Source organism: Phocoena phocoena, chromosome 8, assembly GCF_963924675.1.
Source record: "Phocoena phocoena chromosome 8, mPhoPho1.1, whole genome shotgun sequence".
NCBI classification, from domain to species: Eukaryota; Metazoa; Chordata; class Mammalia; order Artiodactyla; family Phocoenidae; genus Phocoena; species Phocoena phocoena.
The window spans coordinates 63,725,501-63,752,693 of record NC_089226.1 but is presented as its reverse complement, the minus strand read 5'-3'; the positions used below and the strand labels follow the sequence as shown (position 1 = coordinate 63,752,693).

General features: G+C 41.6%; 2 protein-coding genes across 2 annotated transcripts; both read left to right on the top strand.

The window, feature by feature from the left end:
- Positions 1-5,716: 5,716 nt before the first annotated feature.
- Positions 5,717-18,043, top strand: TMEM9B (TMEM9 domain family member B). Its single transcript, XM_065882788.1, has 5 exons — positions 5,717-5,821; positions 8,130-8,221; positions 11,520-11,628; positions 13,939-14,073; positions 17,888-18,043. The coding sequence occupies exons 1-5, from the start codon at positions 5,717-5,719 to the stop codon at positions 18,041-18,043; spliced, it is 597 nt and encodes a 198-aa protein (XP_065738860.1).
- A 5,316-nt stretch (positions 18,044-23,359) lies between these two features.
- On the top strand, positions 23,360-23,905 carry ASCL3 (achaete-scute family bHLH transcription factor 3). The gene has a single exon (XM_065883260.1). The coding sequence runs from the start codon at positions 23,360-23,362 to the stop codon at positions 23,903-23,905; it is 546 nt and encodes a 181-aa protein (XP_065739332.1).
- The last annotated feature ends 3,288 nt before the right edge of the window (positions 23,906-27,193 follow it).

The following is a 27,193-nucleotide window of genomic DNA, read 5'->3' as shown; positions in this document are numbered from 1 at the left end:
AGCATGTAGTAAGTGCTCAACAAATGCTTGATTGAACATTGGCTACCAGACCAGCAGGTAGAAGTTTAGAGAATTTTTCTCTAGAGAAACTTACCTCTCCTTCCAAGAGAAAGAAACTATGCATCTTGGCAGTTGATCTTGAGTGCCCTAAGTGGTATTTTTTTCAAACTTCTTCGAGAAAACACCCACAATAAGAAATCCCCATTTTATGGACTTGACCCAGTACATAATATGTACATATGATGTATATGTGTGTATGTGAAACCAAAGTTTCACAAAACAATTTCCTTTTTATGTGTGATATATTCTGACATAGTATTTTCTATTCTGTCTTTTGGGGAAAAAAGTTTGTAGCAAGTGATTAAATTGATTTCACAAACCACTAATGGGTTTGCAACCAGAAGTTTGAAAAATACCACAGTGTGTTCTACTAATCACAAGCCCTTTCTATGTACACAGAGCTTCCAATCAGTTTTCTAATGCCTAACTCTTACATGCGAATAGATAGCCAAGGATCTCCAGACATTTAAGGAAAGCTTCTGAGAATTCCCTGGCTGTCCAGTGGTTAGGACTCTGTGTTTTCACTGCCGTGGCCTGGGTTCAATCCCTGGTCGGGGAACTAAGATCCTGCAAGCTGCATGGTGTGGCCATAAAAAAAGCTTCTAACAGGAAAAAAAAAACCAAAACACAGCCACGAAACAAAGACTGAAAAACTCATAACATTAGAAATATCGTCAGAGAAATAAGATGCTGTATTCCCAGATGGAACAGATTGCTATTTAAAAGGGGGCAGGGCAGTCAAGAAAGTAGTAAATTTAAAACAGGATAACAGAAACGTGAAAATTCAAAAGAAGAGTTGGAAGATAGAAGCCTTTCAGAAAAACAAAAAGAGGTAGAAATGGGGAAGAAATGATAAAATTATTCAATTATTCTAGGGCAAAACCTGTGTAGTGGGCTTAAAGAATAACTAGTCCAGAATGAAGGAGGATGATGAAGCCCTGGAGGGTTGTCTTCAATTAAAAAAAAAATAACTAAACTGATAGGCTACCTGATGTGTTTGAAAGTATTGAGAGTTTGGGATAAATTAATTATAGATACTTGAATGCTAAGAAACATGGAAAAAGAGGCAATGGCTAACTTCGGTCAAAAAAAGGAAATGAAATCATATTATGCTAATTTATTCAACCGTGAATAAACATGTACACAGTTATAATAATGTAAGGAATAGTGATTTACCTAAGTAAGATGATATAGATATATTGAGGGATGGAGGATGGAGAAATAATACATGTGTTTATGAGAGGACATTGGAGTGTAAGTACATAGCTTATTTCCTATAGCAAGAAGTAAGATAATAGCCCAGACAGAAAAATCAAGAACTAGAGTATAAGCATGCTATTAAGAAATAGGGAGAAAATCCCAGAAGAGATTTATCTTAAAAGATAAGAAAGAAGTTGTCTCTGGGGAGCAGAAATTCAGAATGTAGAGTGCTGGGGTAGGGTCAACTGTGAAGTACCATTTGATATCTTTAAATGCACTATACTGGGGACTTCCCTGGTGGTTCAGTGGTTAAGACTCCATGCTTCCACTGCAGGGCGCACAGGTCTGATCCCTGGTCGGGGAAGTTCTGTGTGATGCGGCCAAAAAAAAAAAACTATATTGGTAAAAATAAAGATGAATACAAGTAGTATACTTTTTCATTTATTTGAAAATCTTAGCAGTCAGAATGGAGGAACTGTTTCCCTTAGGTATTGTAAGATATAAGACACTGGGAAACCAAGAATACTGATTTAGCACCCTTCTGAAAGAAACTTTAAAAATTCTCCCTGCTTTGGTACTAAACCTTGTGTTGCTTTGTTATTTTACAGTCTCCAGTAACTTGTCAGCTATTGCTGATACCAGCATCTCTAGGAACAGAAAGATGTAATTCTGGCCTCATACATTGTTGTTACCATGGTGGGAGCCAGCAAGTATACTTATGTGGCTTTACAAGTAGCAGGGGGCAGAAAATCTTACTAAAGGGGGCTTAAGTAGGAGGGAGCACCCTGGCAATGCACATGGTAAAGGAGAGGGCTCACGTGAGACATTCCCAGGGTATGCTCAGAAGAACTTCTGTGTGTCCTGCTGTAACCACTGGAGACATGATCCAAGGAAACCATCATATTGATGCTGTGCATGACTCCATTTGTTCTCCTGGACTGCTGTGGCCTGGGAAAGTGCTGAGTAGATCAGAAAGGATGAGGTGGAGAAAGAAGACTGGGGCATCCAGAGAACTATTTGAGCTCTGGAGGGAAAAGGGGTGAGGGGACTGCAGACAGAGCTAGCAAAACCTCGGTCCCAGATACAAAAATTGTCACTTCTGCTTCCTAACCTTCTGACTTCCACACTTAAATTTAGAGAAGAGTCTTCTTACTCTTCTGACCATCCCCCACCAGGGAATTTTTTAGGCCTTACAAAGAAGTGAGAGGGCGCATACCTGGTAGGAAGGTGCACCTGGACTTATCACTCCTTAAGTGGAATAGAGTAAGGAAACGTAGTCACAGGGAAGCAGGGAAAAGAGTGGGTACTCACTAAGGCGAGTCTTGTCTGTAAACAGAACAACTCTGATGTGACCTGAAGGTCTAGGAAGACCCTAGGACAGAAAATCTCCCCTCTCCTGCCTACTGTGGTGCCCAGATCCCATCTGCACTTCTTTGGGCATCTCAGCATTGCCCTCTCATGATAATAAAGGAATAAAGTAGGGATTCAAGTAGGTACCTGATTCTTGGAGACTGACCAGAGGAGCCTCTCCCATTCCTTTTCCCTTTTCCAGGTCCCCATAAACATTTATTGGTTTTTACTCTGTCCCAGTCTCCAGGTACAAAGATAATGAACAAGGCCACTGCCCTCAAAGAGTTTGCAAAATTTTGATGGAGGTTGAGAGTATAGAGGCAGATATGAAAACATAATTTTATCCTAATGGGTTAAGTTAGGAAACAGATCTGCACAAATACAGATGGAAGTGCACCTGAGTCAGGGAAGGCTTTCTAGTTGAAGAGACTCCTGACCTAAGGGGAAAGTAAGAGTTATCTAGGCATGAGCAGGGCAGAACAAGAACTGACTCCTCCACTTCCACTGTGTCACCTGGTATTACATTCCTTGTTTAGTCACATATACCCCCCCAACCTCAAACCTTTGGCTCTAGCTGTGCCAGTTCAGCTCTGTCACCCCTCTCCTTACCCAGGCCTGAGTCTTCATTCAGACTCTAGCCAGGCAACTAACCATCTTATTACAGTCACTCTACTCAAGGCAGCCACATCCTATATTCTAGAACAGCTATATCTAATATAAATATTAAATTTTCTAGTAGCTACATTTAAGAAGTAAAAAGAAACAAGTGAAATTATTTTAATAACATATTTTATTTAACCTAATGCATCCAAAATATTTCAACCTTAATATAAAAACATTATTGAGATATTTTGGTTTTCATATTGTCTTTGAAATTCAGTATATATATATATATAATTTTTATTTTTGGCTGCACTGGGTCTTCGTTGCTGTGTGCAGGCTTTTCTCTAGCTGCAGCGGGCTACTCTTCGGTGCGCGGGCTTCTCATCACGGTAGCTTCTCTTGTTGCAGAGCATGGGCTCTAGGCGCGTGGGCTTCAGTAGTTATAGCACACGGGCTCAGTAGTTGTGGTTCGTGGGCTCTAGAGCGCAGGCTCAGTAGTTGTGGCACACGGGCTTAGTTGCTCCGTGCATGTGGGATCCTCCCGGACCAGGGCTCGAACCCGAGTCCCCTGCATTGGCAGGCAGATTCTTAACCACTGCGCCACCAGGGAAGCCCAAGATTCAGTATATTTTACACTTACAGCATATCTCAATTCAGTCACACTTCAAGTTCTCAATTGCCACATGTGGTTAGTGACTACAATATCTGACAGTGTAACTCTAAAATTCTGCCCAGACTGAGTGTACTTGGTAAGGCACTATTATATATTTCCTCTAGGTCTCTGTACCCCGAGTCAAGGCCCTGAGAACAATTTTGAAGAACGGGAAGGCCTGTGAGCTTTCAGCCAAAGAGTAATCACTCCCTTCAGATGCTAGACCTAGACAACTAACCCAAAACTGATCTCAAACTTGCTGATAAGACAGCTTTTAGCAATCACAAATCCACAAGTGCATCACAGTCAGACACATTTGACCCTTGGTGTCTCCAGATTGTCCTCTGGCCAGCAGGACACCCGCTAAGAAAACCTGATAATTAACTAACGTAACAGCATCTTCAGAAGGCAGCCTGGAGGGGCCTTGGTGAAAAGTCATCTAGTCCTGCCATTCCGGTTCTGGTTGGGACCGGGAACCACTTGCCATGTGGGACTGAAAGGGGCTAAAAATATTTGGCGTAGCATCAGACACCTTGTGTTAGAGTCTAGCATCAACAAGAATCACATGGGAGAAAAATATTGAGAAAATTCTATCCGTTAATTAAACATTTCCACAAACTAGGAAAAGACCACCTTTTAAGTTTTGCTTAGAGAAAGGAAACACGGGGTATTCCATGAAAGCAGAATTTGAAATCCATAGGTAAGAGTTCAGTCACCTCATACTGAGACCAGAAAAGGGAAGTGTTTGGACCAAGGTCATTCAAAAAATCCGTAGAAGTTATGATGAGGCCCTGCATCCTTTCCACTACAACGCCACTGTCTCTACTAACTGAAAAATATTTCAATTGGAGACACTATGCCATCTCCAAGGTTATCCTAAATTACCCTTCAGGATGACCCGCTCTGGGAAGGATGGGTCAGTGCTCCCCGGCTTCTGACTTAGGGGACCAGCCACCTTGAATAGGATTGTAGCGCCGCGATCCCCCACCTTCTGGAATCGTGGACGGAGGAGGCTACTAGGGCGGTTCTCTCGCCAACTCCACACCTTCCGGAGGCAGGCCTGGCCCAGCCCAGCCCCTCCGCTGTTTCCCAGTTCCTGGCGGCAGGCTGGGCTTAGGCGGTCAGACCCCCAGTGGGAAGCAAGCGGGGAGGCCCAAACGGAGGCCACACCCAAGAAGGCAGCTCACAGACTGTTAGCAACTTCGCGGGGAGTGGGGTCCGGGATGCGAGTGGGCCGCAGGTCAGTACCCAAAGTGCCAGAGAGGACCTCTCGACCCTCTGACTGGGGGTGGGCATCCCGGGAAGCGATGGCTCGGCCAGTCCCATACCTGTACCCACGCCTCACACCCGCCCCGCCGGCGCCGGCCGGGACGGGCCGCCTCTCAGCAATTCCTGGGGCTTTTTAGGCTCACTCTGGGTCCGGCAACGAACTGCTCCGGCCTCGCAGGGGTCGCTCTGGCCCCGGCCCCGCCCCCGCCCCCCCGCTGACAGCCCGGGCTTGCTGGGGGGTGGGGTGGGGGTCTCCCTGCGCTGGAGGACCTGCTAGTGCACTGGCGGCCCACAGCCCCGCAGCCTCGGTGCCGGGGAAAGATGGCCTATCACCTCGAAGCTCCGCCGGACCCACGCTGCGCCCCCGAGAGGCCGCCTTTGCTTCTGAGGCACCGCGCAGCCTCCCGGCCTTCGCACCGGGAACCGTTTCCGGGGCGAATGCTTTTCGTAGCTGACCCGGCGCGGCCCGTGACGCGAGGGCCCAGACGGAAGTGCGGGCGGAAGAGCCGGAGCCCGAGCCGGAGCCCGACCGAGAGCAGGTCTCGGGGGCTCCGGCTGTGGGGACTGCTGGGCCTGGCAGCGATGGCGACCCTGTGGGCCGGCCTCCTTCGTCTCGGCTCCATGCTCAGCCTGTCCTGCCTGGCGCTCTCGGTGCTGCTGCTAGTGCAGCTGTCGGACGCCGCCAAGGTGAGTCCCGCCCCGCGCTCGCCCCAGACCGGAGCTCCTCCCCTGCCTCCGGCCTTGTCCACCTGCGTCCCACCCAAGTCCTCTCCCATCCTTGACAGCCCGACCCCCTAGCTTCACAGCCCTTGCTGACTACCACCCGGAACCCTCCCGACGGCCAGGGAGCAGTCCAGCCTTCCTGCTCCCGCTGTCTGGCGGTCCCCGCGCGCACCGCTCCCACCCGCGGAGCTGACACCCCGCCCCAGCCCCACCCGGCCCTGACGGCGCCCAGAGTCGGGACAGCATCTCCGCCTCCTTGAATTTCCCTTCCCAGCCCCGACAGCACCCCGCCTCCCTCAAACTTGACAGCCTTTCCAACTCTAAGAGCCTTTAACTTTATACGCTTGAGCTCTTACAGTCCACCGCCGCCCTCCACCGGCTTCACAGACCACTGCCCCAATTCCCCAGGCCGAAATGATAGGAAACCCGCATCTCACAGCTGTCTTCCCTCTTAGGAACTAACTTCTCTCAACTCACCCCTGAACTCATCCCTTCCCACTGTGGGAACTTGCTTCTCCTGGCAGCCTTCCTTCTCAATACGACCTACAGGAGTCTCTCTTACTGGCCTCATATCCTCACCTGACTCCCTCCAGGACCTCCTGGCCCCTTTCTTGCCTTCTCTCTTCTTGATAATTTAGAGGGTAAGGGAGGATCCAAACTACAGGAGAGGTGAGGTTGTGGCCTTCTCCCCTGCTCCATTTCTTGGCCCTTCTGGTCCCCCTCATGCTGCTATCTAGTCCCCTTCGTGCCCATACCCTCCAGACCTGTCCTTGATGAGCTCGCTCATTACTAGGGAAAACAGATGGCCTGCACATTCATGTGATGGGAAAACAGAATGACATTTTTCTTTTTTAAATTGGAGGTTTACTCTATAATACCTTTAAATATAGGGGCTGGGAAAGATGGGTGACAAGTATACAGATCAGGGGGGTTTTGGTCAGGGGTTCTTTTTTTATTGAAGTATGTAGTTAATTTACAGTGGTATGTTAGTTTCAAGTGTACAGCAAAGTAATTCAGATTCTTTTCCACTATAGGTTATTACAAGATATTGAGTTTAGTTCCCTGTGCTATACAATAGATCCTTGTTGTTTAGGTCAAGGCTTCTTTTTGAAATCTTCCCTATGTCCCTCCAGAAACAGGGACAGCAGCAAGTCTCCTGACTTTCAAAACACTGCTGGCACCCTCTGCATATCTTCTGTCATCACTCTAAGTGGTATATTGTAACCATGTACTTGTCAGTCTCCTTTACTTGGGCATGTCCTAATTCTGGGCAGGAACCATGTCTCACACTTATCTGAATGCACCTCATTGTACACAAGTTCTGGCACAGGACAAATGCTCACTAAGTAGTTGCTCAATGAGTAAATGAATTACCAACTCTGCCAGATATACCACCATATATAGGAGTTTTGGACCTGGTCCTCTGGAGACTAATGAGCTGCTGCCTTCTCAGATTAGATTCCCCTTTGTTGGGGAAGCATCTCCTACTCCCTCTATTCATAAATTTAGTCTCCACTTCTTGAAACTTGCTTTATCAGTAGTTGTCCTCTCTGTCTCCCAGGGATTAGAAGCAAAGTTTCCTGGGAAGGGTAGACCAAACTGATCTCAGCTACACTCACACTACTTCCCTTATGTATTGGGTTGGCCAAAAAGTTCGTTCGGTTAGTGAACACATTCAATAAAGTTCTCTGTGAAAATGAAGAAGGTGTGGTTTATTTTTACTTTAAACCGAACGAACTTTTTGGCCAACCCAGTACTTCCTTTCTAATTGTAGCTGAGTGCCTCCAAAACTTCATTCCTTCTATAGGACTCTGGCCCAACCCATTTTATCCATAGCAATACCTTTCTACCAAAGGGTGGAAGGATGGTGAGTAGAAGAATTGTGATTTGTTTTGTGAGTAGTTTTTAGTTTGATATTTCCCCATCCTTCTGTAATCAGCATTCTTATCTGCAGGCGCAGCTCTCTGTCTCCCTCGTCTTTCTACTAGCAGGGAGATGGTGATAACATTAGCACAGTTTGATTGTCATGTGACACAAAAATGTGATTAACAAGTCACAGATACTAGAAGTTATTTCAAAATAATTTTATGTAGTATATAATCATTCATTAGCATTACCAATGGCTTTTAAAAACTTGTATATCTCAGAGTTATTTAAAATTTTAAATGAATGGTTTTAGAATACTTGGCGGGGATGCTTAGCACAATGTGTAAGTTGCAGTTTTTAAAAATATTGATGATAAACTGTCAACAAGTTTCTATTTTGGTTATAGAATTCTGAGGATGTCCGATGTAAATGTATCTGTCCTCCCTATAAAGATAATTCTGGGCGTATTTATAATAAGAACATATCCCAAAAAGACTGGTAAGTATTCTGGATTACTGAATTACCTGTCAAATTTCTTTCTTTGGTTGCCACTGTTAGCCCTGGATATTCATCCAATGTATTGTTTTCTCTTTAAGCAAAAGTGTTGAATTCCATTTCTATTTGAAAAAGCGAGAGTAAGGCCCTGAGTGCATGATGTAGGCCTAAAAGAATGTAGCCCAAATCCCCAGGCAGGGAGGCTTTTACATTGGGATGGGGCTGAGTTTGTGGCACCCAAACTACCCATAGCTACCCTTCTGTGTCCCCTTAAATTTTGGTCCTCCCTCTTGCTTCTCAGTGGAAGGTAAGCAAGCCTCATTTATCTGGGTCAGAGCTTTTACAATTTGTAGGTTTTGATGATATCTTGTCAGATATAGGAGACTATGTTTAAAAGTGTCAAAAGGCTAAGGAAGGAATGGGAATGAGCCATGAATATCAGAGTTTACCAATTGGTGTGCTATTAATAGGTTATAGGTGTGCCAAGTCATTGATCCCTTCAGCCCTTGGCATATAATCAAGTAGGCCTGTGATGACTGGGATCCTGACTAGCTAGCCACCAGCAGCCTTCTCTGTTTATCCCAGTGGACCTTACAAATAATAGCTTTTTCTACATGTGCTGTAAAATGATTGGGAAGCAGTTATTTTGTAGCAGGATAGGTGGGCTCCTTACTCTGGACTGGGACGTTTTATGGTTTGTAATGGAAGATTGCCAGGATAGGCCTAGAAGAAAAATAGCTCCAAATGTTCTGTACTTTCACATGTGCCCTATTTCACAGCTAAATAGCCCCGAAAGTTTGAAAGCAGAATTAAATTCATTCTGTTACAATATTCCAGGCTGACGTTGAATAAGAAAAGGCAGCCTTTGAGCATGTTTAGCTTTTCTGATGTCATTGTCTGTTCGTCCCATGGTTCAATCCGACATTTGGTGAGTGTATTCTTGAGAACTTCTTGTGAGCTTTTGTGTTCTACTTTAAATTGTCTCATACTACAAAGTGATTTAGCTATTCTTCTAGGTTTTATATCAACAAGTTACTTTATATGAAAAGAAAACTCAAATAAGTTATTCCTATAAATTTTCCAAATATATTGAGCACTTACAATCAGTTTATTCTATTATCAGTAATAGAATATGATGCCTGTTACTTGAGTGGCAAATGAACTCACTATTCAAGTGTTTAGCACTAATCTTTTCACTGACTTTTTGTTTTTCCAGGTTCACAGAGAACCGTATATCATTTATCCCTGGTTATTGGTGAAAATAGGGAGCTTTGAAAATAAACAGTTGAAAACTAGGCTTGCTTTGGAATTTTTCTTCCCTCTCTCCCTTGCTTCCTTCCTGCAGCTTAGCCTTTTACTAGGAATAGGTTCACAGATGTCACTGAAAGTTTTTTAACTGGCTTTAGAAGGGTAGGCAAGTTATGACTATTTGCGAGGCTTCCAATATCTTATCTGACCCTATATATATATTTTACCTCCTGGCCTCTCCATTTTGTCCAGTTGTTAGCTTTAATTCTTCATTGACCTATACTGTCTAACTTAAGAAAAATTTGAGTTCTCTGGTTTGTGTTTGAGGCGTGATTTGAAGCTGATAATGTCCTCCTTTTGGCACTAGGGGGAGGTGTCGCCTAGTTCCTGAAGTGGTTGTGTTCTGTATCTGGGTTCTGTGTTTACAATGAGTGGCCAGCCAGAACCAACCTTCCTGCTTCCTCTCCCATCCTGCACAGCACTCAAAATCTCCTTGTTATTAAACTGTATTTGTACTTCCAAAGGAATACTCAACACTTACATTCCCCAAGTAATTCTTAAGTATTGTTACTAAGGCTTCTGAAGCTGAAATAGAAAACTAAGTAGGAGATAAGTCTCATTTTCCTGAGGTTCAGAGAGATACAGGGGGGCTGTCCTAGGAGGCAGGAGCCCTGGATTCTGGTCCTTTTACCTATTACTTTACTCTGACCTGTACAGGTGACCTCTCCGAGAGTGCTGGGCTGGATGACTTCTATGATTCTGAGCTAGATACCCCTGCAGTGGGATTTAGCTTCCTCTGCCTATTTTATGCCTGCATCCAGCTGGATACGTTCCTGGTCTTCTGTACATTTGGAACAAATACCACACACTTGTATGGTGTGAATTGTGGGACCTTACTCTTATTTGAAAGTCTGCCAGTTGAGACTTATTTTTTCATTACTACCTTTGTTAAAATTAAATTACCTGTTAAGGAAAACTGACTGGACTTTTATCATTTATGCCATTTTGGGTTTTCTTTCTTATGCCACAGCTCAGAGGGAACAGAACACAAAAAAGTACGTTCTGATAGGGCAAAGGGAAAGAATCAGCCTGGAGCATTGGATGCCCTCAAGAAGGTGGGTGGAGTGAGACAGGATGCTGTGGTAGAGTTCTTGAGGCAGCCAAACATGCCTAAAGGAGAGAGCACAAGAGGGAGGGAAACTGCCCAGCAGCCAGCAGGAGGACAGCAAAGCTTTGCCTGCCTTTGCTGAAGGTGATCAGGGTAGTGGGCTCTTAATAGCTGGGGAGAGTAAGAATTTAATTATTTCCTAGAATTGACAGATTTCTGGGAAAAAGATTTTTTGGTTAGGCTTGCTTATCGTAAGCCGTAAATAAGTGACCTGGAAAATGGGGAGAAAATAAACGTCCAACCACAAAAACATTCAGCCTGTTATTATTTTTAGGTACTGTTGCCAGGTAGTGTTTTCATTTTAAAATATTTTTGTTGTCCTAATCCTACTTCTCCATGCTTTTTAAATAGACTTTTGCTCATTAAGAAAAGTAATTGTTTCTTACTCTGGTGTTCAGCTTTCAGAGTTTCATAATTTACCAACTTTTATGTGTGATTAGCCATTCATATACCACACTGTGGCAGTTTAGATGATATTAGTTAATTCATAAAAGAGGTAATCTCATATTTGAATAATGCTCCAGGTCACTTTAAATCATTTAAGGCAGTTTTACTTGCTAAATGAACAAGTCTAAATATGACTTGATCTGCTAAGTAGTTTTCAGTCCCATTTGGGATTTTTCAGGTGCATTTTTAACTATAAATAGCACTTTTGAAAATAGCTGCTACATGTGTGTCTTTATGGTTTCTTAGACTGTTAAAGCTTACCAAATTGCTAATGTTTAGAGAGGAAATGATTTCCTTTCCCTTACTGATTATTCGTTCCTTATATTCATTCTTTCATTGGGAAAGTTCAGTGATTATTCCGGATTTCAGGAAAGGTTTGATCAGTGCAAGTAGAAAATCCAGCTAGGTTTAGGCAGTATTTTATCTTTGTTTTTCCAGCGATTGCCTTCATGTTGTGGACCCCATGCCTGTGCGGGGGCCTGATGTAGAAGCATACTGTCTACGCTGTGAATGCAAATATGAGGAGAGAAGTTCTGTTACGATCAAGGTAAAAAAACAATAATCCATCTTTTCTGCTTCTGGAACAGTTTCTGTTGGTATCTAGACAAGAAAGAAAATTTTGGACATTTGAAATCTATTTAGTTACCTAAACTATTGCTCTTCCATCCTGTTCCCCAGCACCCTCTTACCCCCTCCTTTCTCATCCCCAGCCCGCACCCTAAAAGGAGCAATGGGCCTGCTCTCCGCCTGCCTCATTGAGATGCCTTGTGCATTAATTAGGATACCTTAGATAGATGTGATATGTGAAATGGCACAAAAAAAGCCCTGAGTATAATTAGCATTTCCCAGAAAGACATTCCAGCTTCTCTGCGGGCCACGTATGCCAAAGATCAGTGAGAAAGCAGGATGATTAGACCTTCTTCTTCCTGCCCTCTCAACCCTTAGAAAAAGTTATATATAGAGTGACTGCTCTATCCTAGAAAACATCAGTTCTGGATTTTAAGAATTCCTTTCTTTATCTTTTATAGGAAATGGAATGTAGATCACTCATCACAATTTGGATCTCTAATGAGTTCAGTTACTTTATTATGGCGGCTAATAGTTCTTCTCCCCAATTTTTTTATATGGAGGTCCCCTTTCCTGTTGCAAAAAAAAAAAAGCTTCAGGGGAATCTGGGGTGCTCAGCTATGCCAGTTACAAAGACTCCTGTTGTGATTGACCCTGTGGAAAACTCCTGCTCCAGCAGGGTACTGTCCCATAGAGAAACCATCATTGTACTTTTCTATTTTTTAACAAAAATTTTATGTATAATTTCCATACCCCAAATGTCACTCATTATAAGTGTACAATTTTATAAATTTTAGCAAATTTAAAACCAATTTTTAAAATCCAGTTTTAGGGACTTCCCTCGTGGTCCAGTGGTTAAGACTCCGCACTTCCAATGCAGGGGGCACGGGTTCAATCCCTGGTTGGGGAACTAAGATCCCACATGCCCCGCAGCCAAAAAATAAAAATAAATAAATACTTTGGGTATTGGCCCTGATAACTTTCTAAAAAAAAATTTAAAAAATAAAATCCAGTCTTGGAACATTCCCATCACCCCAAAAAGATCCCTCATAACCATTTATAGTTAATCCCATTCCTACCCCCAGCCCTAGACAATCACTATTCTGCTTTGTGTGTCTACAGGTCTGGACATTTCATATAAATGGAATCATAAAATATGTGGTCTTCTGTGACTGGTTTCTTTCACCCAGCATAATGTTTTTGAGGTCTCTTCATGTTGTAGCATGTATCAGTACTTAATTCCTTCTTATTACTGAATAGCATTCTATTACATGAACATACCACATTTTGTTTATCCATTCATCAGTTGATGGACATTTATTTCCAGATTTTTACTCTTATGAATAATGCTGTCATCAATATCTGCATACATGTCTTTGTGTGGATGTATGTTTTCCTTTCTCTCTGGTAGATTCCTAAGAGAGGTAAGTTTATATTTAATTTTTTTTTTTTTTTTTGCGGTACGCGGGCCTCTCACTGTTGTGGCCTCTCCCGTTGCGGAGCACAGGCTCCGGACGCACAGGCTCAGTGGCCGTGGCTCACGGGCCCAGCCGCTCTGCGGCATGTGGGATCTTCCCGGACCGGGGCACGAACCTGTGTCCCCTGAATCGACAGGTGGACTCTCAACCACTGTGCCACCAGGGAAGCCCTATATTTAATTTTTTAAGAGACTGCCAGGTTGTATTCTAAAGTAGTTGTACCATTTTACATTCTCACCAGTAACATATGAGGGTTAAGTTTCTGTACATCCTCGCTAACATTTGGTATTGACTGTCTTTAACTGTAGCCATTCTAGTGGGAGGTGTCACACTGTACTGCTTGACACCGCACGAATTAAGATCTCAAGAAAATCATGTGCCTAAAATGTATTTTTGTATATCTAAATTGATCTAAAGCGGTATGCTGTTGAAATTCATCTGAATTACATTTTCTGTTAGGGATCCTAACAGAAAGTGGTCTTGACTGCAGTGCTGTTGAATCTAGGACACTGTATTCAGGTGAAAAAAGAGAACTGCTGTGCTAGCAGTGGTGCAAATGATTCGCAGTAGGTGAAGATGGAATTTGAAGACTCGTGAAAAGATCCCAAAGGCAAAATGCTTTCTTTCCTTTTTTTCTATAAATAATACTTTGGTGAAGAGTTGAGTTTATTTCTTATGTTGGAATCTGGTTTGTATAGAAATCCTATATGCTTAACAGATAGATCAGTCTTCACTGTGGCTTCAGCATTATTATACAATATTCAGATTTCTTGGCTTGAACAGAGATATAACTTATTTTCAATTTCCTTTAGGTTACCATTATTATTTATCTCTCCATTTTGGGCCTTCTGCTTCTGTACATGGTATATCTTACTCTGGTTGAGCCCATACTGAAGAGACGCCTATTTGGACATTCACAATTGATACAGAGCGATGATGATGTTGGGGTAAGTTCTTAGCATGCCCTAGGTGTTCAAGGCCAGTCTCTGTCATCATCTGATATAAAGTGCATGTAAAGAGTAGTTACATAATAGGTGTCCCTATCTGGAGCAGATCCTCCACCAGAGAACCTAAAGACAATTCTAATATTAGAACCTAAAGACAATTCTAATATCATTGCCTTTTCCTGTTTACATTGAAAAAAGCATCGGAGATAGTCTTCTTCCTAGGCTCCTGCCTGAACACCTTTCCTGTCAACATCACCAAATATTTTAAAAGGCAAAGAGGCTTTAGTGAAGGGAAGCATGAAAACCATAATGTTCTTAATGAAGTACAGCTTGATAACCTGCTGATGTTTTATATTTCCTATTTTCCTCCTTCTTTAAAAAAATCTGTGATCTTTAACTCTAGAGAAAAATAAAACCATCACTCCTGATTCTCTTCCTATCTTTAAAACACATTCATATTTGTATATATAATATTACTTCACTCAAAACCTTTGAGAAATTGACATAGTCCACAAATTTGTTATTCAGTATGGCTTAGAGAATTATATTGTCTGTTTTGTCATTATCCTGTTCGGGTTTGTTTCCAAATTTTCCACTATTTCATTATTACGTATATAATATTCTTTAGAAATTACTTTTTATTTTGGATTACTTTATTGAACTATGTTTCTTAAAGTGAATAAAATTTAGTAGAGTGTCAAGAATCAATTCCAAAAGCCAAAGCCAGGATAAAGCCTTGCCAATCACAGTCAAAAGTCCTTTTACTCTGGAATGGCTTGTGGACCCATTGGTAAAAGATGAGAAAGGGGATCCCGAATGAATGGCCTAAGTTATAATTACAGGGCCTGCTTGTCTCATGAATATCGATATTGAATACTTAATTTGAGCAAGATTTCATTTTTGTTTTGTGAAGAACTTTCATAGAAATACCTCTCTTTGCCTCTTTTCCCTTTGCTTCCTTTAGTAATTCAACCAACACATAACAAGTAACTTTTCCATATCAGGAAGAATTAGAGTCTCAAATACTGTTCCCATGTTAATTTTCATTCACATACAACATTTCCCATTGATATTTTGGGTCAGATGATTGTTTGTTGTAGGGGGCCGTCCTGTTCACTGCATGATATCTAATACCATCCCTGACCTCTGCCCACTAGAAGCCCCATCCCAATCATGACAATCAGAAATGTCCACAGACATTGCCAAATGTTCCTGGGGGTCAAAATCACCCCCAGTTGAGAACTACTAACATATGAAAACGTTATGTATCAAAGGCCACATAAACCGTTTCACTATAGGCACAGAGACAGAAACTGTGACTTAAACTACGTCCCTTATAGCATTAAATATCTGGTTCCTGATTTTAGGGATAGACAATATTAATGTAATACACAGAACATAAAAGAAATGGATGCACAAATGTATAGATAAAAACATGTAGGAAAGGCATTTGATGGGACCATGTGCTTAGTAACCATTTTGTTCACCAGAGATTGATTCTGTGAGCATGTCAATCATGTGAGAACATTGTCTTGAGAGGCCTGGCTGACTTTTGCATATCAGTTAAATTGATTCTGGGCAGAGAGAGGTTTTCTAAACACAGGTATGAATTTATGGTAACAACTCCATTCAAAAAGAAGTTCAATTTAAATTCCTACAATTGTTGCTAATTCAAGATGATAGTTCTTCACTCTTTATGTGCCTTTATACATGCTTTTGTTAAGTTCTCAGTTAAATTCTGTTTTAATTTTTTCCATTTTTGTTGGGTGTAGAGTACTTTGAATCAAGTGAGAGTTAGCACAAATAGTTAAGAAGCTCACTGTGAGTAGTCACAATAGTTACTGTATTATATATCCACGACACATCATTGCTATTATCAAAGCATTACATTAAAACATGTTTTGTACTTATTGTAATTTTATCAGGTATAAAAAGTACAAACATATATAAAGAGTAAATCTCTATTTGCATTCTCCTGGCATCCATGACTATGAGCAGCTAGTTCAGTCTTGTTCTGATGGATGGAGAATAGGCCAGAAGGATTAACTGTGTGTTTAGTCCTTTAAATTTGTTCCTTAAGAAGATGTTTCTCTCCCTACCTTGAAGAGTAGATAACAGGACTATGAAATTGAGAAGCACTCTGCTGGTAAAGTACATCCTTCTTCCCAGTCTTGTTTATGTCAGAACAAACCAATGGTAATAATGTTTTATATACAAGTTCACTGAGGCACCGTATTCGGATCGTGTCATTTTAATCTACCTGAACAAAATCAGTGTGTTAAGATATGACACCAAGTCACGTTTAGGGAAGCTAAGACTTGTGCTTGTGCTCATTTGTTAGATGACCTTGGATCGGTTTATTTCCTCATGGGAAATAAAGTAAGCCAACAACATTAGCTGCCTTCCTCTTTCCTAATGTTCTTTCTTACATCTTTGAAACATTTGAACTTTGTGGAATTGTTTTTATTATTTTCATTTGTAAGGTTAAAAAAAGAATGGGGTTTGCAAAAGATATTACCTAAATTAAGTGAAAAGTTGAAGCAATTTTGGTAAAGAAGGCAGGGATAGATTCTTTACAGAAAACTCTTTGATGTCTTTGAAATGTCGACATTATATAAATATCTTGCTCTAAAAAGAAGACCAGGTGTTAAAACACTGTTTAGTTATAGTTTTATATATATAGTTATGCAGTTATGTATAGCTTTCCATAGACATGCTGACTCCTGCCCTGGGTATATAATAGAGCTTTTGCAAACATGCAAAACAATATTGTTTCTTTCTGAGAGGCGAAGTTTAGGAGGTCTGACTTGTGACTTTTATCCTATGTTGGAACATTTAGGAGCTTTGCTAACCCAGGTTCGGAAAAAAGAGATCAAGGAAAAGGCAAACAAAAGCAATAAATTAGTACTGAATGCCTTTTGTCATTTAGGCAGCTGTGTTTATATCTCATTCATAGATAAATTAGCATGGTGGTTTCCTGTGTAATGACTACAAACATCAGTGGCATTGGTTTACTTTGACCAGGATAGGTTCATTTTCTGCAGATACCTGGGTGACCCTTCAATGGCCTCTTTCCTAATGCGGCAGCTAACATGGAAGCTACTGTGTGCTCAGCAATGAAAGATTCAAGTCTTTACCAAATAGAAATGCTGAAGTAATAATCCCTTACTGTCCTTAGCACTAGAGGGTAATTGTAGCGCTTGAGCTATGTCTCTGTTCATTACAGATTGGGGAAGGGGGGAAATGTAGGTGTTGAGGGCATAAGAAGAGATGGAAACCAACCAAGATAGGATCCAGTCAACTCATCTCCCAGGATGAATGTGGCCCCAAGCTGGCAAGTAAAAATTCTAATATAATGGGAGTCAGGAAATTAAAAGATAGGAGTTTCCTCAGCCACAGATTAGCTATATAGTATTGAATAAAACAAGGAAAAGCCCTACTTTCTGTGTCTGTAACATATAGATATTAACATGCAAAATAGATTTTCTTTCCACCACTCATCAAGACGGGCTTCTCTTTAACGTAAATGACCACTGTCTTTGTCTTGATCCTGACTTCTTAAGGGAATGTCTTTGGAAATGGTGACTCATGGGAACTTTGCACAAATACCTCCTCATCGCTTATTTTACTTGAACCAACTATTTCTGTAGTTGAGTTCATCCTGTTTCTGGTAGTTGAGTGCCTAAGAGTGCTTGGCCAAATTAGATGGTCTGTTTGAAAAGGCCAGCTGCTCCTATCTCCGTGGCTGGATAACTGTGTGTGTGTGTTTTACACGGACCATACCGTCTGATGTTCTCCATTCCTGGACTTTCAGGATCACCAGCCTTTTGCAAATGCCCACGATGTGCTGGCCCGCTCCCGCAGTCGAGCCAATGTGCTGAATAAAGTAGAGTATGCCCAGCAGCGTTGGAAGCTTCAAGTTCAAGAGCAGCGAAAATCCGTCTTTGACCGTCATGTTGTCCTCAGCTAATTGGGAATCGAATTCAAGGTGACTAGAAAGAAATAAGGCAGACAATGGGAAAAAATTGACTGAGTGTTCCTGGGTTTTGTTTTAATGCCCTGTTGATTTCACTAACTCTCGCTGGAAAATTCAAAACTGGACACAAAAACATGCTTGGTATTTTCTTTTCTTGTTAATGTATTAATGGAGGGATTTTTTAAAGCACACGCCTCAAACAACGTTAGCCTTTTCCTATTTGTGACTTTTACTAATAAAAATATGTCTGCCTGTAAATTATCTTGAAGTCCTTTACCTGGAAAAAGCACTCTCTTTTTTACCACACAGTTTTAATTTGGTTTTCAAGATAATTTTCAGGGGTGGTTTTTGTGTGATGTTTTTTGTTTTTGCTTTTGGCAGAGTAGGGGAGGGATACGTGGGAAGTGCTTAACATAACTTTTCTCAAGTCACTTTACTAAACAATCTGTTGTAAATAGACTTTGCCTTTTATTTTCAAGTTTCATTTATATTTTGAAGTCTGCCAGCCTCATCAAAGCCCTGACTTACCTATTTGAATTTTGCACTGACTATATTATCTGGACATCTGGTTGGCCTGTGGCTGCACTTCATGGTAAATTGGATCTGAAATGCCTGGTAGCACTTCATAAGATGCAGATTTTCTTCATGTACTGTGATGTCTGATGCAATGCATCCTAGAACAAAGTGACCATTCACTAGTTTACTCTAATGAATAAACATAGTCTTGGTGTGTGGTCTTTCTCATCTTCTTCTAGTATCTTTAAGGATGAATCCTAAGGACTTGGACACTTGCAATAAAGAAATTTTCTTTTAAACCCAAGCCTCCCTGGATTGATGACGTACACATATTTTTCAGCATCTCCAGTCAGGTTGAGAGGCAGCTGTTTGAGCTGTAGTGTGTACAGCTTTGAACTAGCACTGGAGTTCCAGTTGCCTCCCTCTGAAAGGTATAGCAGTTATTGGATAACTGGCTTTTTTCTTCCTATGTCCTCTTTGAAATGTAACAATAAAAATAATTTTTGAAAAACTTTTTTTCATATTATTTTCTATTATGGTTTATCACAGGATATTGAATATAGTCCCTTGTGCTATACAGTAGGACTTTGTTGTTTATCCATTCTATATTATAATAGTTTGCATCTGCTAATCCCAAACTCCCAATCCATCCCTCCCTCACTCCCCTCCCCCTTGGCAACAACAAATTTGTTCTCTATGTCTGTGTGTCTGTTTGTTTCATAGATAAGTTCCTTTGTGTCATATTTTAGATTCCACATGTAAGTGATATCATATGGTATTCAGACAATGGAATATTATTCAGTGCTAAAAAGAAATGAGCTATCAAGCCACAAAAATATGTGGAGGAACCTTAAATAAATATTACTAAGTGAAAGAAGCCAATCTGAAAAGGCTATTTACTATATGATTCCAACTATATGACATCCTGAAAAAGGCAAAACTATGGAGTAAAAAAAAAAAATCAGTATATAATATGTCATTATACATTTGTCAAAATCCATAGAATTGTACAACACCAAGAGTGAACCGTAATGTAAACTATGGGCTTTGAGTGATAATGATGTGTCAGTATTGGTTTATCACTTGTAACAAATATATCATTCTGGGGCTGGCCTGTTGGTAGTAGAGGAGAATATGCATATGTGTAAGAGCAGGAGGTAAACGGGAGCTATGTACTTTCTGCTCAGTTTGCTGTGCATCTGCAATTGCTCTGAAAAATAGTTTATTTAGAAGGAAAACATTTTAATAGATATCTAATAAAATGTAGGTTCATACTGAGCTTCCTGGTTATGGCCTTCATCTCTGTTTTTAAAATATTGGCGAATATTTGCACATTATGAGATTATCACTTAAAGATATTTTCCATAAATAATTTTGATATAAGATTATATAACTCAGATAAATGGGGGGCATTCTTTTTATAAAAGAATTTGTTACGAGAGTCCAATTTTGCAAGCAAAGCTTTCTATTTAGTTTTGTTGTATGTTGTCATATCTACATATTAGGTAGAGAAAACAGATAAACCAGACTGAGCAGTTCTGTTTAACTGTAAGCTATTTTGCATGTTGTTACTAAATGATCACCTATAAATCAGTTTAAGTCTGACTCAGCCCAAAGTACAGCCTCTCAGCAACAAAATTCAGGTAAGAGACTCTTCTCCAGAGTGGCCCATGGGGGAGAATAAAAACAAGGTTTTTAAGGAAATCCCTAGGCACGGTTGATAAATGATGAATTTTTTCAGCTATCTGATTATTCCATTATCTTAAACTATCAAATATGCTTATATGTTGAAAGAGTCAGTTTTGCTGATGATTCAGTCATCTGGAGGAGCGGAAAGTGTTTTTGGGTTTGGAAGTCAGGAGATTTAGGTTCTGACCTCTGCTCTGCTACTAGCTCTGCAACAATTATGAGGGATCGGATAAGAGGATTTCTAAGGTTTCCCTAGGCCTAACGTTCAGTAATTCAGTTATATGTGCAGTTGTAGCTTTTTGTTTTTTCCATGCTAGATATTTGTAATCTCTCAGAAAGTTGAAGCTTTTATGCTCAGCAGAGCATCCAGAATCTCTTAGGATTTTATCATTAAGACCTCATCATTTATTTCCCAGAAGAGTTCTAAGAGACACCTGAGATTTTCCCTAAAAGGCAGGTGCATTTGTTAGCTATGCATGTATCTGGCTTTGGAGCCACAGCACTTACAGCCTGTGGGGCTCTCTTTTAAAACCTTTACTCAATTTCTACAAACATGTCCAGCTGCCACTAGACTTCCTATCTCGATCCTCTTCGCTACTGCCTTTTTCATTCTATCACTGTTGTTGTTAAATTTTCTTCTTTGAATAAAGGATCGTTTAAATGCTGCTACATTGATTGGTGAACTTTTTGGAAATGCTTAATAGAAAAGGCTTTCTCATCAGTGTGTCTCCAAAGACACCAGGCTCTTTTTCCAAGAATTATGCAACGTCTTGTTAAAACCTAGAAACTATTAATTACCTGTTGTGTATACAAATTACTCAGATTTCATCTGGGTCAAGGCTTAAGATATTGTTAAAATTATCAGTCAGGATGAACTATACCGAAAGAATTCTGTGTGTAATTAGCTTTGATGACATCTCCTTTACTTTTTGGTACCCTGTTGTATCAGTTCTGGCTCGTTAGCTATAGGCAGAAATAAGGTGCTGATGTTCTCAGAAATGTAGTAATAGGGGCTCCATACCCATTGTGCCATCATTTCCCAACTTTGGCCATACACATCCTTTATCTCTTACCCTCTAGAATTCTTGGCTCGAGAATTTCCCAACTCTTTTTCTTAGCAACTTTTTCTTTTTGACAGAATCTTGGCTAGTTTGTAATCCAGAGATTTTCATTTTATGTTAGTTATTTTAGGCCATTGGATCAGTAATTTGGAATCTTTCATTTCCTCTGTTTTGATTTTTAATTGGACCTATGGCACTTATCTCATTCCCTCACCACCACACTTCTATTAGGAAGAGCTTTTCCTGGCATTTATTCCTTTTTCAGCCTTTTTCACCATGACATTATAACCCTCCCCACCACTCACATTTCCCACCCCTCATCCGCTATCCCCCATCCCCTACTGCTCTTTCTGGTTCCAGAGTCATTTGTCTTTTCTGTAGCCATACTTGATAGGAGAGGTTTTTTCACAAGAATCGTAATACACTTTATTGCACTTGACTTCTGGTGCTTAGAGACTGCTCCTGTCATTACATAGTGCAGCCTGCAGAGTTTTGTTTTACTCAGGTAGAGAAACAAGTGCCAGTGTTTACCTAATCTTGCCCTTAAACATTAGGGCTGGGTTTTTTGTGGAAAAAGAAAGCCACCTTTCCTTCTTTTCTGAAAGCCCAAAATTAGATTTCATGTGGCTTTTCCTTTTCCATTTTGGGTATGTTCTTCATCTCTCAACAGATGTGCTTTGGATAGATCAATGTTTGATTTTCCAGTGTTAGGGAAAATATAGGCCAGGTTTTCTATAAGGTGCAGGTGAGAAAGGGATGCTGCACAAGTATTCATCTGTTAAGAAACGAAACAGGAAAAGAACTAATACCTAGTGCATTATGTATTTTTTTTTTCATTTAATCCTCACAACCACCCTGCAGAATAGTTGATATCTCAGTTGGACATAGGAATAAGCCAGAGCTCAGAAAGGGTAAGAAATTTGCCTAAGGACGCACAGCTAAGAAGAGGCAAAGCCAAGATTGAAACTTGAGAATGTTAATGACTGAAAGAAAAACGCTCTTTTCCTACAGCACTTCCTTGACTTCCAGTTAACTAGTTACACTGTAATGTTCCTGTGAAATCCGTTGTGACCACATTATTACAGTCAAAGGCAAAAAGTAATGGTAGTGTAATAAATAAGCTGGATGCAGGCCTATTCAGAAGAAGGGAATGTGTTGATATGAGACATCTTGGACTATTATACTTTAAGTTCCATGAAAAAAAAAACACCTAAATACAGATGCACTTTACTCAATATATTTAAAGTTAGAAGTAAAAATATGTTAATTGACCATGTTTTAAATGTGTTAGGGGAGTTTCTCATTAAGGGAATCTTACAGTGAATTTTTAAGAGCAAATGATTCCTTTTTTATTTTTATTTTCAGTTTTGCCTCCGGCATATCAGGTATCGTTTAAGAAGGCTATGCCTGTGAGGTTGCATGATCACTAACTAGTTTGTAATTTCTCCAACATGTATTTGAATATTGTGGTGTTTCAGTGTTTACCAAACGTCAGTATTTGCATACACCTTTACAATCTTCATTATATTAGTGTTCCACCTGTACTGCTATTTACTTACTATCTTTCTGTAAATCAATTTACATTTTTTACTCAAGTAGCTTTATTTTTAAAAGAGACTTTGTATCACTACTGTAAATGTGAAATCAGTATAATTCACAATAAATAGAAATTAATAGTAAAATATTATTAGATTCTAGCTAGATACTATTCCTGTTGAAGGCTTCCATCTGAGGAGGATTAGAAAGCATTCTAGTAGTATGGAAAACACACTCTCATCAGACTAAAGATATATCCTTGTAATCATAAGGACTGAAAGGGAATAACTTTCTCACAAGGCAGTCAATGTTATTTCATGCTGTTTCTGTGTACCATCAAAAATCCTCTCCCTTACTACCCAAAGAATGTTGTAACCCCATCAAGTTTTCAGAATAAGCTCAGAAACTATTCATCAAAGCAGAAAAGTCTCTGATCTCTGTCGATATCTGTTCTCTTTTGATCTGGCCAAATTAATAAACTTGGTTCTGTTTCCAGGCTAAAGAGGAAATGATGGACAATAGAAGCTACTCCAATCTGCCAGACAAACTGCCTGTCTCCTCTGATTCCACCCACTTGCCACTGACCAGGTCCTTCTATCGGGACCCCATGATCATGTTCCACCTGTACCCTGAGGGCCCAGTGCCATCTCCTTACTCTGAAGACCTGCCATTGCTGCCTTTTTCCAGTGACTCTCTGATCATGGAAGATTATGGGGAACCCTGCGCCTTCTCCTTCCCAATGCCTTATCCAAATTACAGAAGGTGTGAAGACTCCTACAGGCCAGCCTTTATCCAGAAAAGGAATGAGCGGGAAAGGCAGCGGGTGAAATGTGTCAATGAAGGCTATGCCCAGCTCCGACATCATCTGCCAGAGGAGTACTTGGAGAAACGACTCAGCAAAGTGGAAACCCTCAGAGCCGCAATCAAGTACATTAATTACCTGCAGTCCCTTCTGTACCCTGATGAGGCTGAGGCCAAGAATAGCCCCAGGAAAGAGCCCTCCATGATGGCAGCCACCAGCCGCCACACTGACCCCATTTTCAGAATCATTTGATTCCGTGTTTCTAAATAGAAACAAATAATCTCACAAAATGTGGTCCCTTACATCATTGATAGTTTTACTAATGGAATCTCTGGGTGGGCAGATAATAGTTCAGATGCTAAGCTGTGTTGGATATTTCTTACCTGGGTTTCAGATGTACTGAACTATCTTATGTAGATTGAGAAGACGCTTCTTAACCTTTGCTAATTTCTTTCAAGAACTTTAGGGAAGCAGGAGTCCCCAGAATTCTCTATATCTCTCACCTCGCCCTTCTCGCACACTTTGCCAGAGTCTCAGCTGTGAGAAACAAAAGTAAGACTAATGACTATTCAATGCCTGTACTGTACTTTGCAGACGCTTCATGCTAAGCAATCACAATGAACCTCCCTGGATTTGTCAAAGTTTGGTGGGTTTTATTATTTGGAGTTGGCGAGAAATCTATACCTCACTCATAATGTGGTGCAGAAGTATCTTGGGGCTAAAGCAAAAGTAGTTAACAAAACCTTGTTGTCATTTGAAATTACTTCAGAGTCATCTTTTTCCTGCATGCAGCAGACATCCTCAGGTAGCTTAGTTTGCGCTTAAGAGTGCAGGCTCCACAGTCACACTGCTTCCGTTTACATTCTGACTCTGCTGCATCCCCACTGTGTTTTCTCAGTGCTTCATCCACAGAATGAGAATTATAGGAAAAGCAGCTACCCCTTATGTTTATTATCAGTATTAACAGTGCTTGTGAAACATAATGAAAACATTATGTGAAAACATAATGTGAAGCATTATGAAAACATGTTTTCATAGCCATTATTTTTAAACTTTATTATCCTCTTTTTTTTCTTTTTTGCCCATGACATCAACATTCTTCAGGTTCTCCAGGCCAGAAAATATGGGAAAGACAGTGACGTCCCCTATCTTGGAGTCTGCCTTCAAAATGTTTCTATTTCTGTTCCTATGATGAGCTTCAGCTCTTCCTTCTTCCTTAACTCCCACGTCCCCTCTGTCACCAAGCCCAGGCAGGACTTCCAACACACTGTCACATTCATCTCCATTGTCACCTCTCTGTGAAGTCTTTCCACCACAGCTATTACTCGTTCCTTTATTTTGAACACATATTTCCTTGCCATTCTTATCCTGCTATCTTTACACACCTATCTCTGTCTTCAGTAGAATGTAAGCTCCTTGAAGATAGTGGTCAGTCTTATTCATCCTATATTCCTAGCACCCAGCAAAGTGATTCAAGTCAGGTAGGCATCAGGAAATATTTGGTGGTGTTATTTTCCTATTCCCATCCTGTCACATTGTGTCTGGATAACTCCGAGGCCTCCTGGGCTCTGTTCTCAACTGGCTCTATCATCACTCTGATATTCTTTCTTAAAGTGTTTCATGTCATTTCATTGCTCAAGCCCCATGACAACTTCCTTTCGACTATGACATTGTTGACATTTATCTGCTTGGTTTTCAAAGCTCCCATCAATTTGGCCCCTTCCCAAATATCCACACTTGATTTTCCCATGACACCCCATTCCCTCCACCCTAAAAAGAAAATCACAGTCTTGCAAATGCATCCTTCTGTCTTAGCTCTTGCTTCCTACCAAGACGGAATGGAATATTCTCCTTCCTTTCACCATTGAAATCCCACCTATCTTATTCAGGAAGCCTTCTCTCATACCCAGAGACTAAATCCCTCAGCCTTTAGGGTAACAGTCGTTCTCCTGGCTGCAAAATTAAGCTCTGTGAGGGTAGACATCAGTTAGGATGCTTTTGGTGGCAACCGATACAAAAATCTGATAAAAATTGGTGTAACCAATAAAGGGAATTTATTGGTTCACATAGCTTCTAGCAGTAGGGCCACCTTCAGGCAGGGCTCGACACTGTTACCAAGAACCTGTTTTCTTTAGGTCCGTCCTCTCTGGGAATAGCTTCAGTGTCCCAGAAAGACTGTCAGAAGCTCCCAGAACCTCAAGCTTTCTTACTTATGTGTAGGAGGAAAAAGAAAGTCTATAACTCAGGATTTCCAACAAAAGTCTTGAGATTCATTCTGATTCCAGAGGCACGGGAACATGCCCATGCCCTAGTGGCCAGGGGATGGAATGTGCTGATGGACAGTCATGAATCGGGGGGTACAGTCAGCCTCTCCTAACCACACAGAGCCACACAGAAACAGGAACTGGTGGAAGGCAGGGATGGATGGGGTAGAGACAACCACAAACGTCCCTACATACTTTTTTGGTCTTCTGCACTGAACACGGTGCTGGGCACACAGCCAGTGCACAATGACTGTCAGATGCCTCAAATACCAGCCTCCTCCTCTGGATGTTCAAATGAGAGCAGAATCTAGACTTCTGTTCCTTTGGTTCCCATTGTCCACTCCCACCACCCCAAGTGATCATTACACCTCTGCTCCTCAGCAGTCCTGTCTGTTACAGACAAATATGCCCACACTTTTGGTTATTTTTTTTTTTAAACTAAAGACAAATTCTATCTTAGAGTCCTTAGGCCACCCAGTGGTTCCCTCCACTCCAGCCGCCTGCCCACACCGGGTGAAGGCAGGTCAATAGCCTTGAGTCTCTGGGGGACCAGCTCCCCCCATCACGAGACTCCTGGGATCCGTGAGGGCTGCGCACCGTGACGGACTCTTCCGGCACAGGGGAAGCCCGAGCTTTTGGGGAATTGAGGTCGCACTGGCCTTTCCCGCCAACACCCCCTCCCCAGAAAGGCGGAGAACTACCCCCCTACCCTTTCGCCCCGCGCATGCGGCCTAAGGCCCCAGCCCCCCTGCACATGCTCAGTACACGCCCTCGGCCCAGCTGGCTCGCATCCATGGCAACCTGCTAGGCAACCAGGAGTCAGTTGGTCTGAGGTCGTGAACTCCAACTGTTGGAAGGGGCTGAGGCTGAGGTGGAGTTTGAGGCAGTGATAAGTCCCCTTGGGGTCAGAACTGTGGACTTGGGCAGGAGCAGACTCAACAGGGCCGTGGTGGGCTGGGCCAGCGGAGTGGTATCTCGGGCCCTGGGTGGCAGCTGTCGCCTCTGAGCACGTCTACGGAGGCCACAGCCCTGGGCTCTCAGCTCCGTCTAGTCCCGCAGGTGACTGGGTTAGGAGGGAAGTCTGTGGCTTGGGTTAGGGGTCAGTTTGTCACCAGGACTACGATTTGCGAAGGGGCGTGTGGTCTTACCCCCGAAGTCCCTACAACTGGGGTGGAGACGGGGGAAAAAAAACTAACGTGTGTTGAGCTACTTAAATATGCCAGGTGCTTTCCATATCTCATCTCCTGGTTGGTAACTGAAGCACCGAGGTGAAGTG

What these genes read in the sequence shown, in the direction of transcription:
- TMEM9B (XM_065882788.1), top strand. Translation starts at nt 5,717, where the DNA reads ATGGCGACCCTGTGGGCCGGCCTCCTTCGTCTCGGCTCCATGCTCAGC. An exon ending in AGCTGTCGGACGCCGCCAAG is followed by an intron (nt 5,822 to 8,129) that starts GTGAGTCCCGCC and finishes TTTTGGTTATAG; the next exon opens with AATTCTGAGGATGTCCGATG. An exon ending in AACATATCCCAAAAAGACTG is followed by an intron (nt 8,222 to 11,519) that starts GTAAGTATTCTG and finishes TTGTTTTTCCAG; the next exon opens with CGATTGCCTTCATGTTGTGG.
- ASCL3 (XM_065883260.1), top strand. Translation starts at nt 23,360, where the DNA reads ATGATGGACAATAGAAGCTACTCCAATCTGCCAGACAAACTGCCTGTC.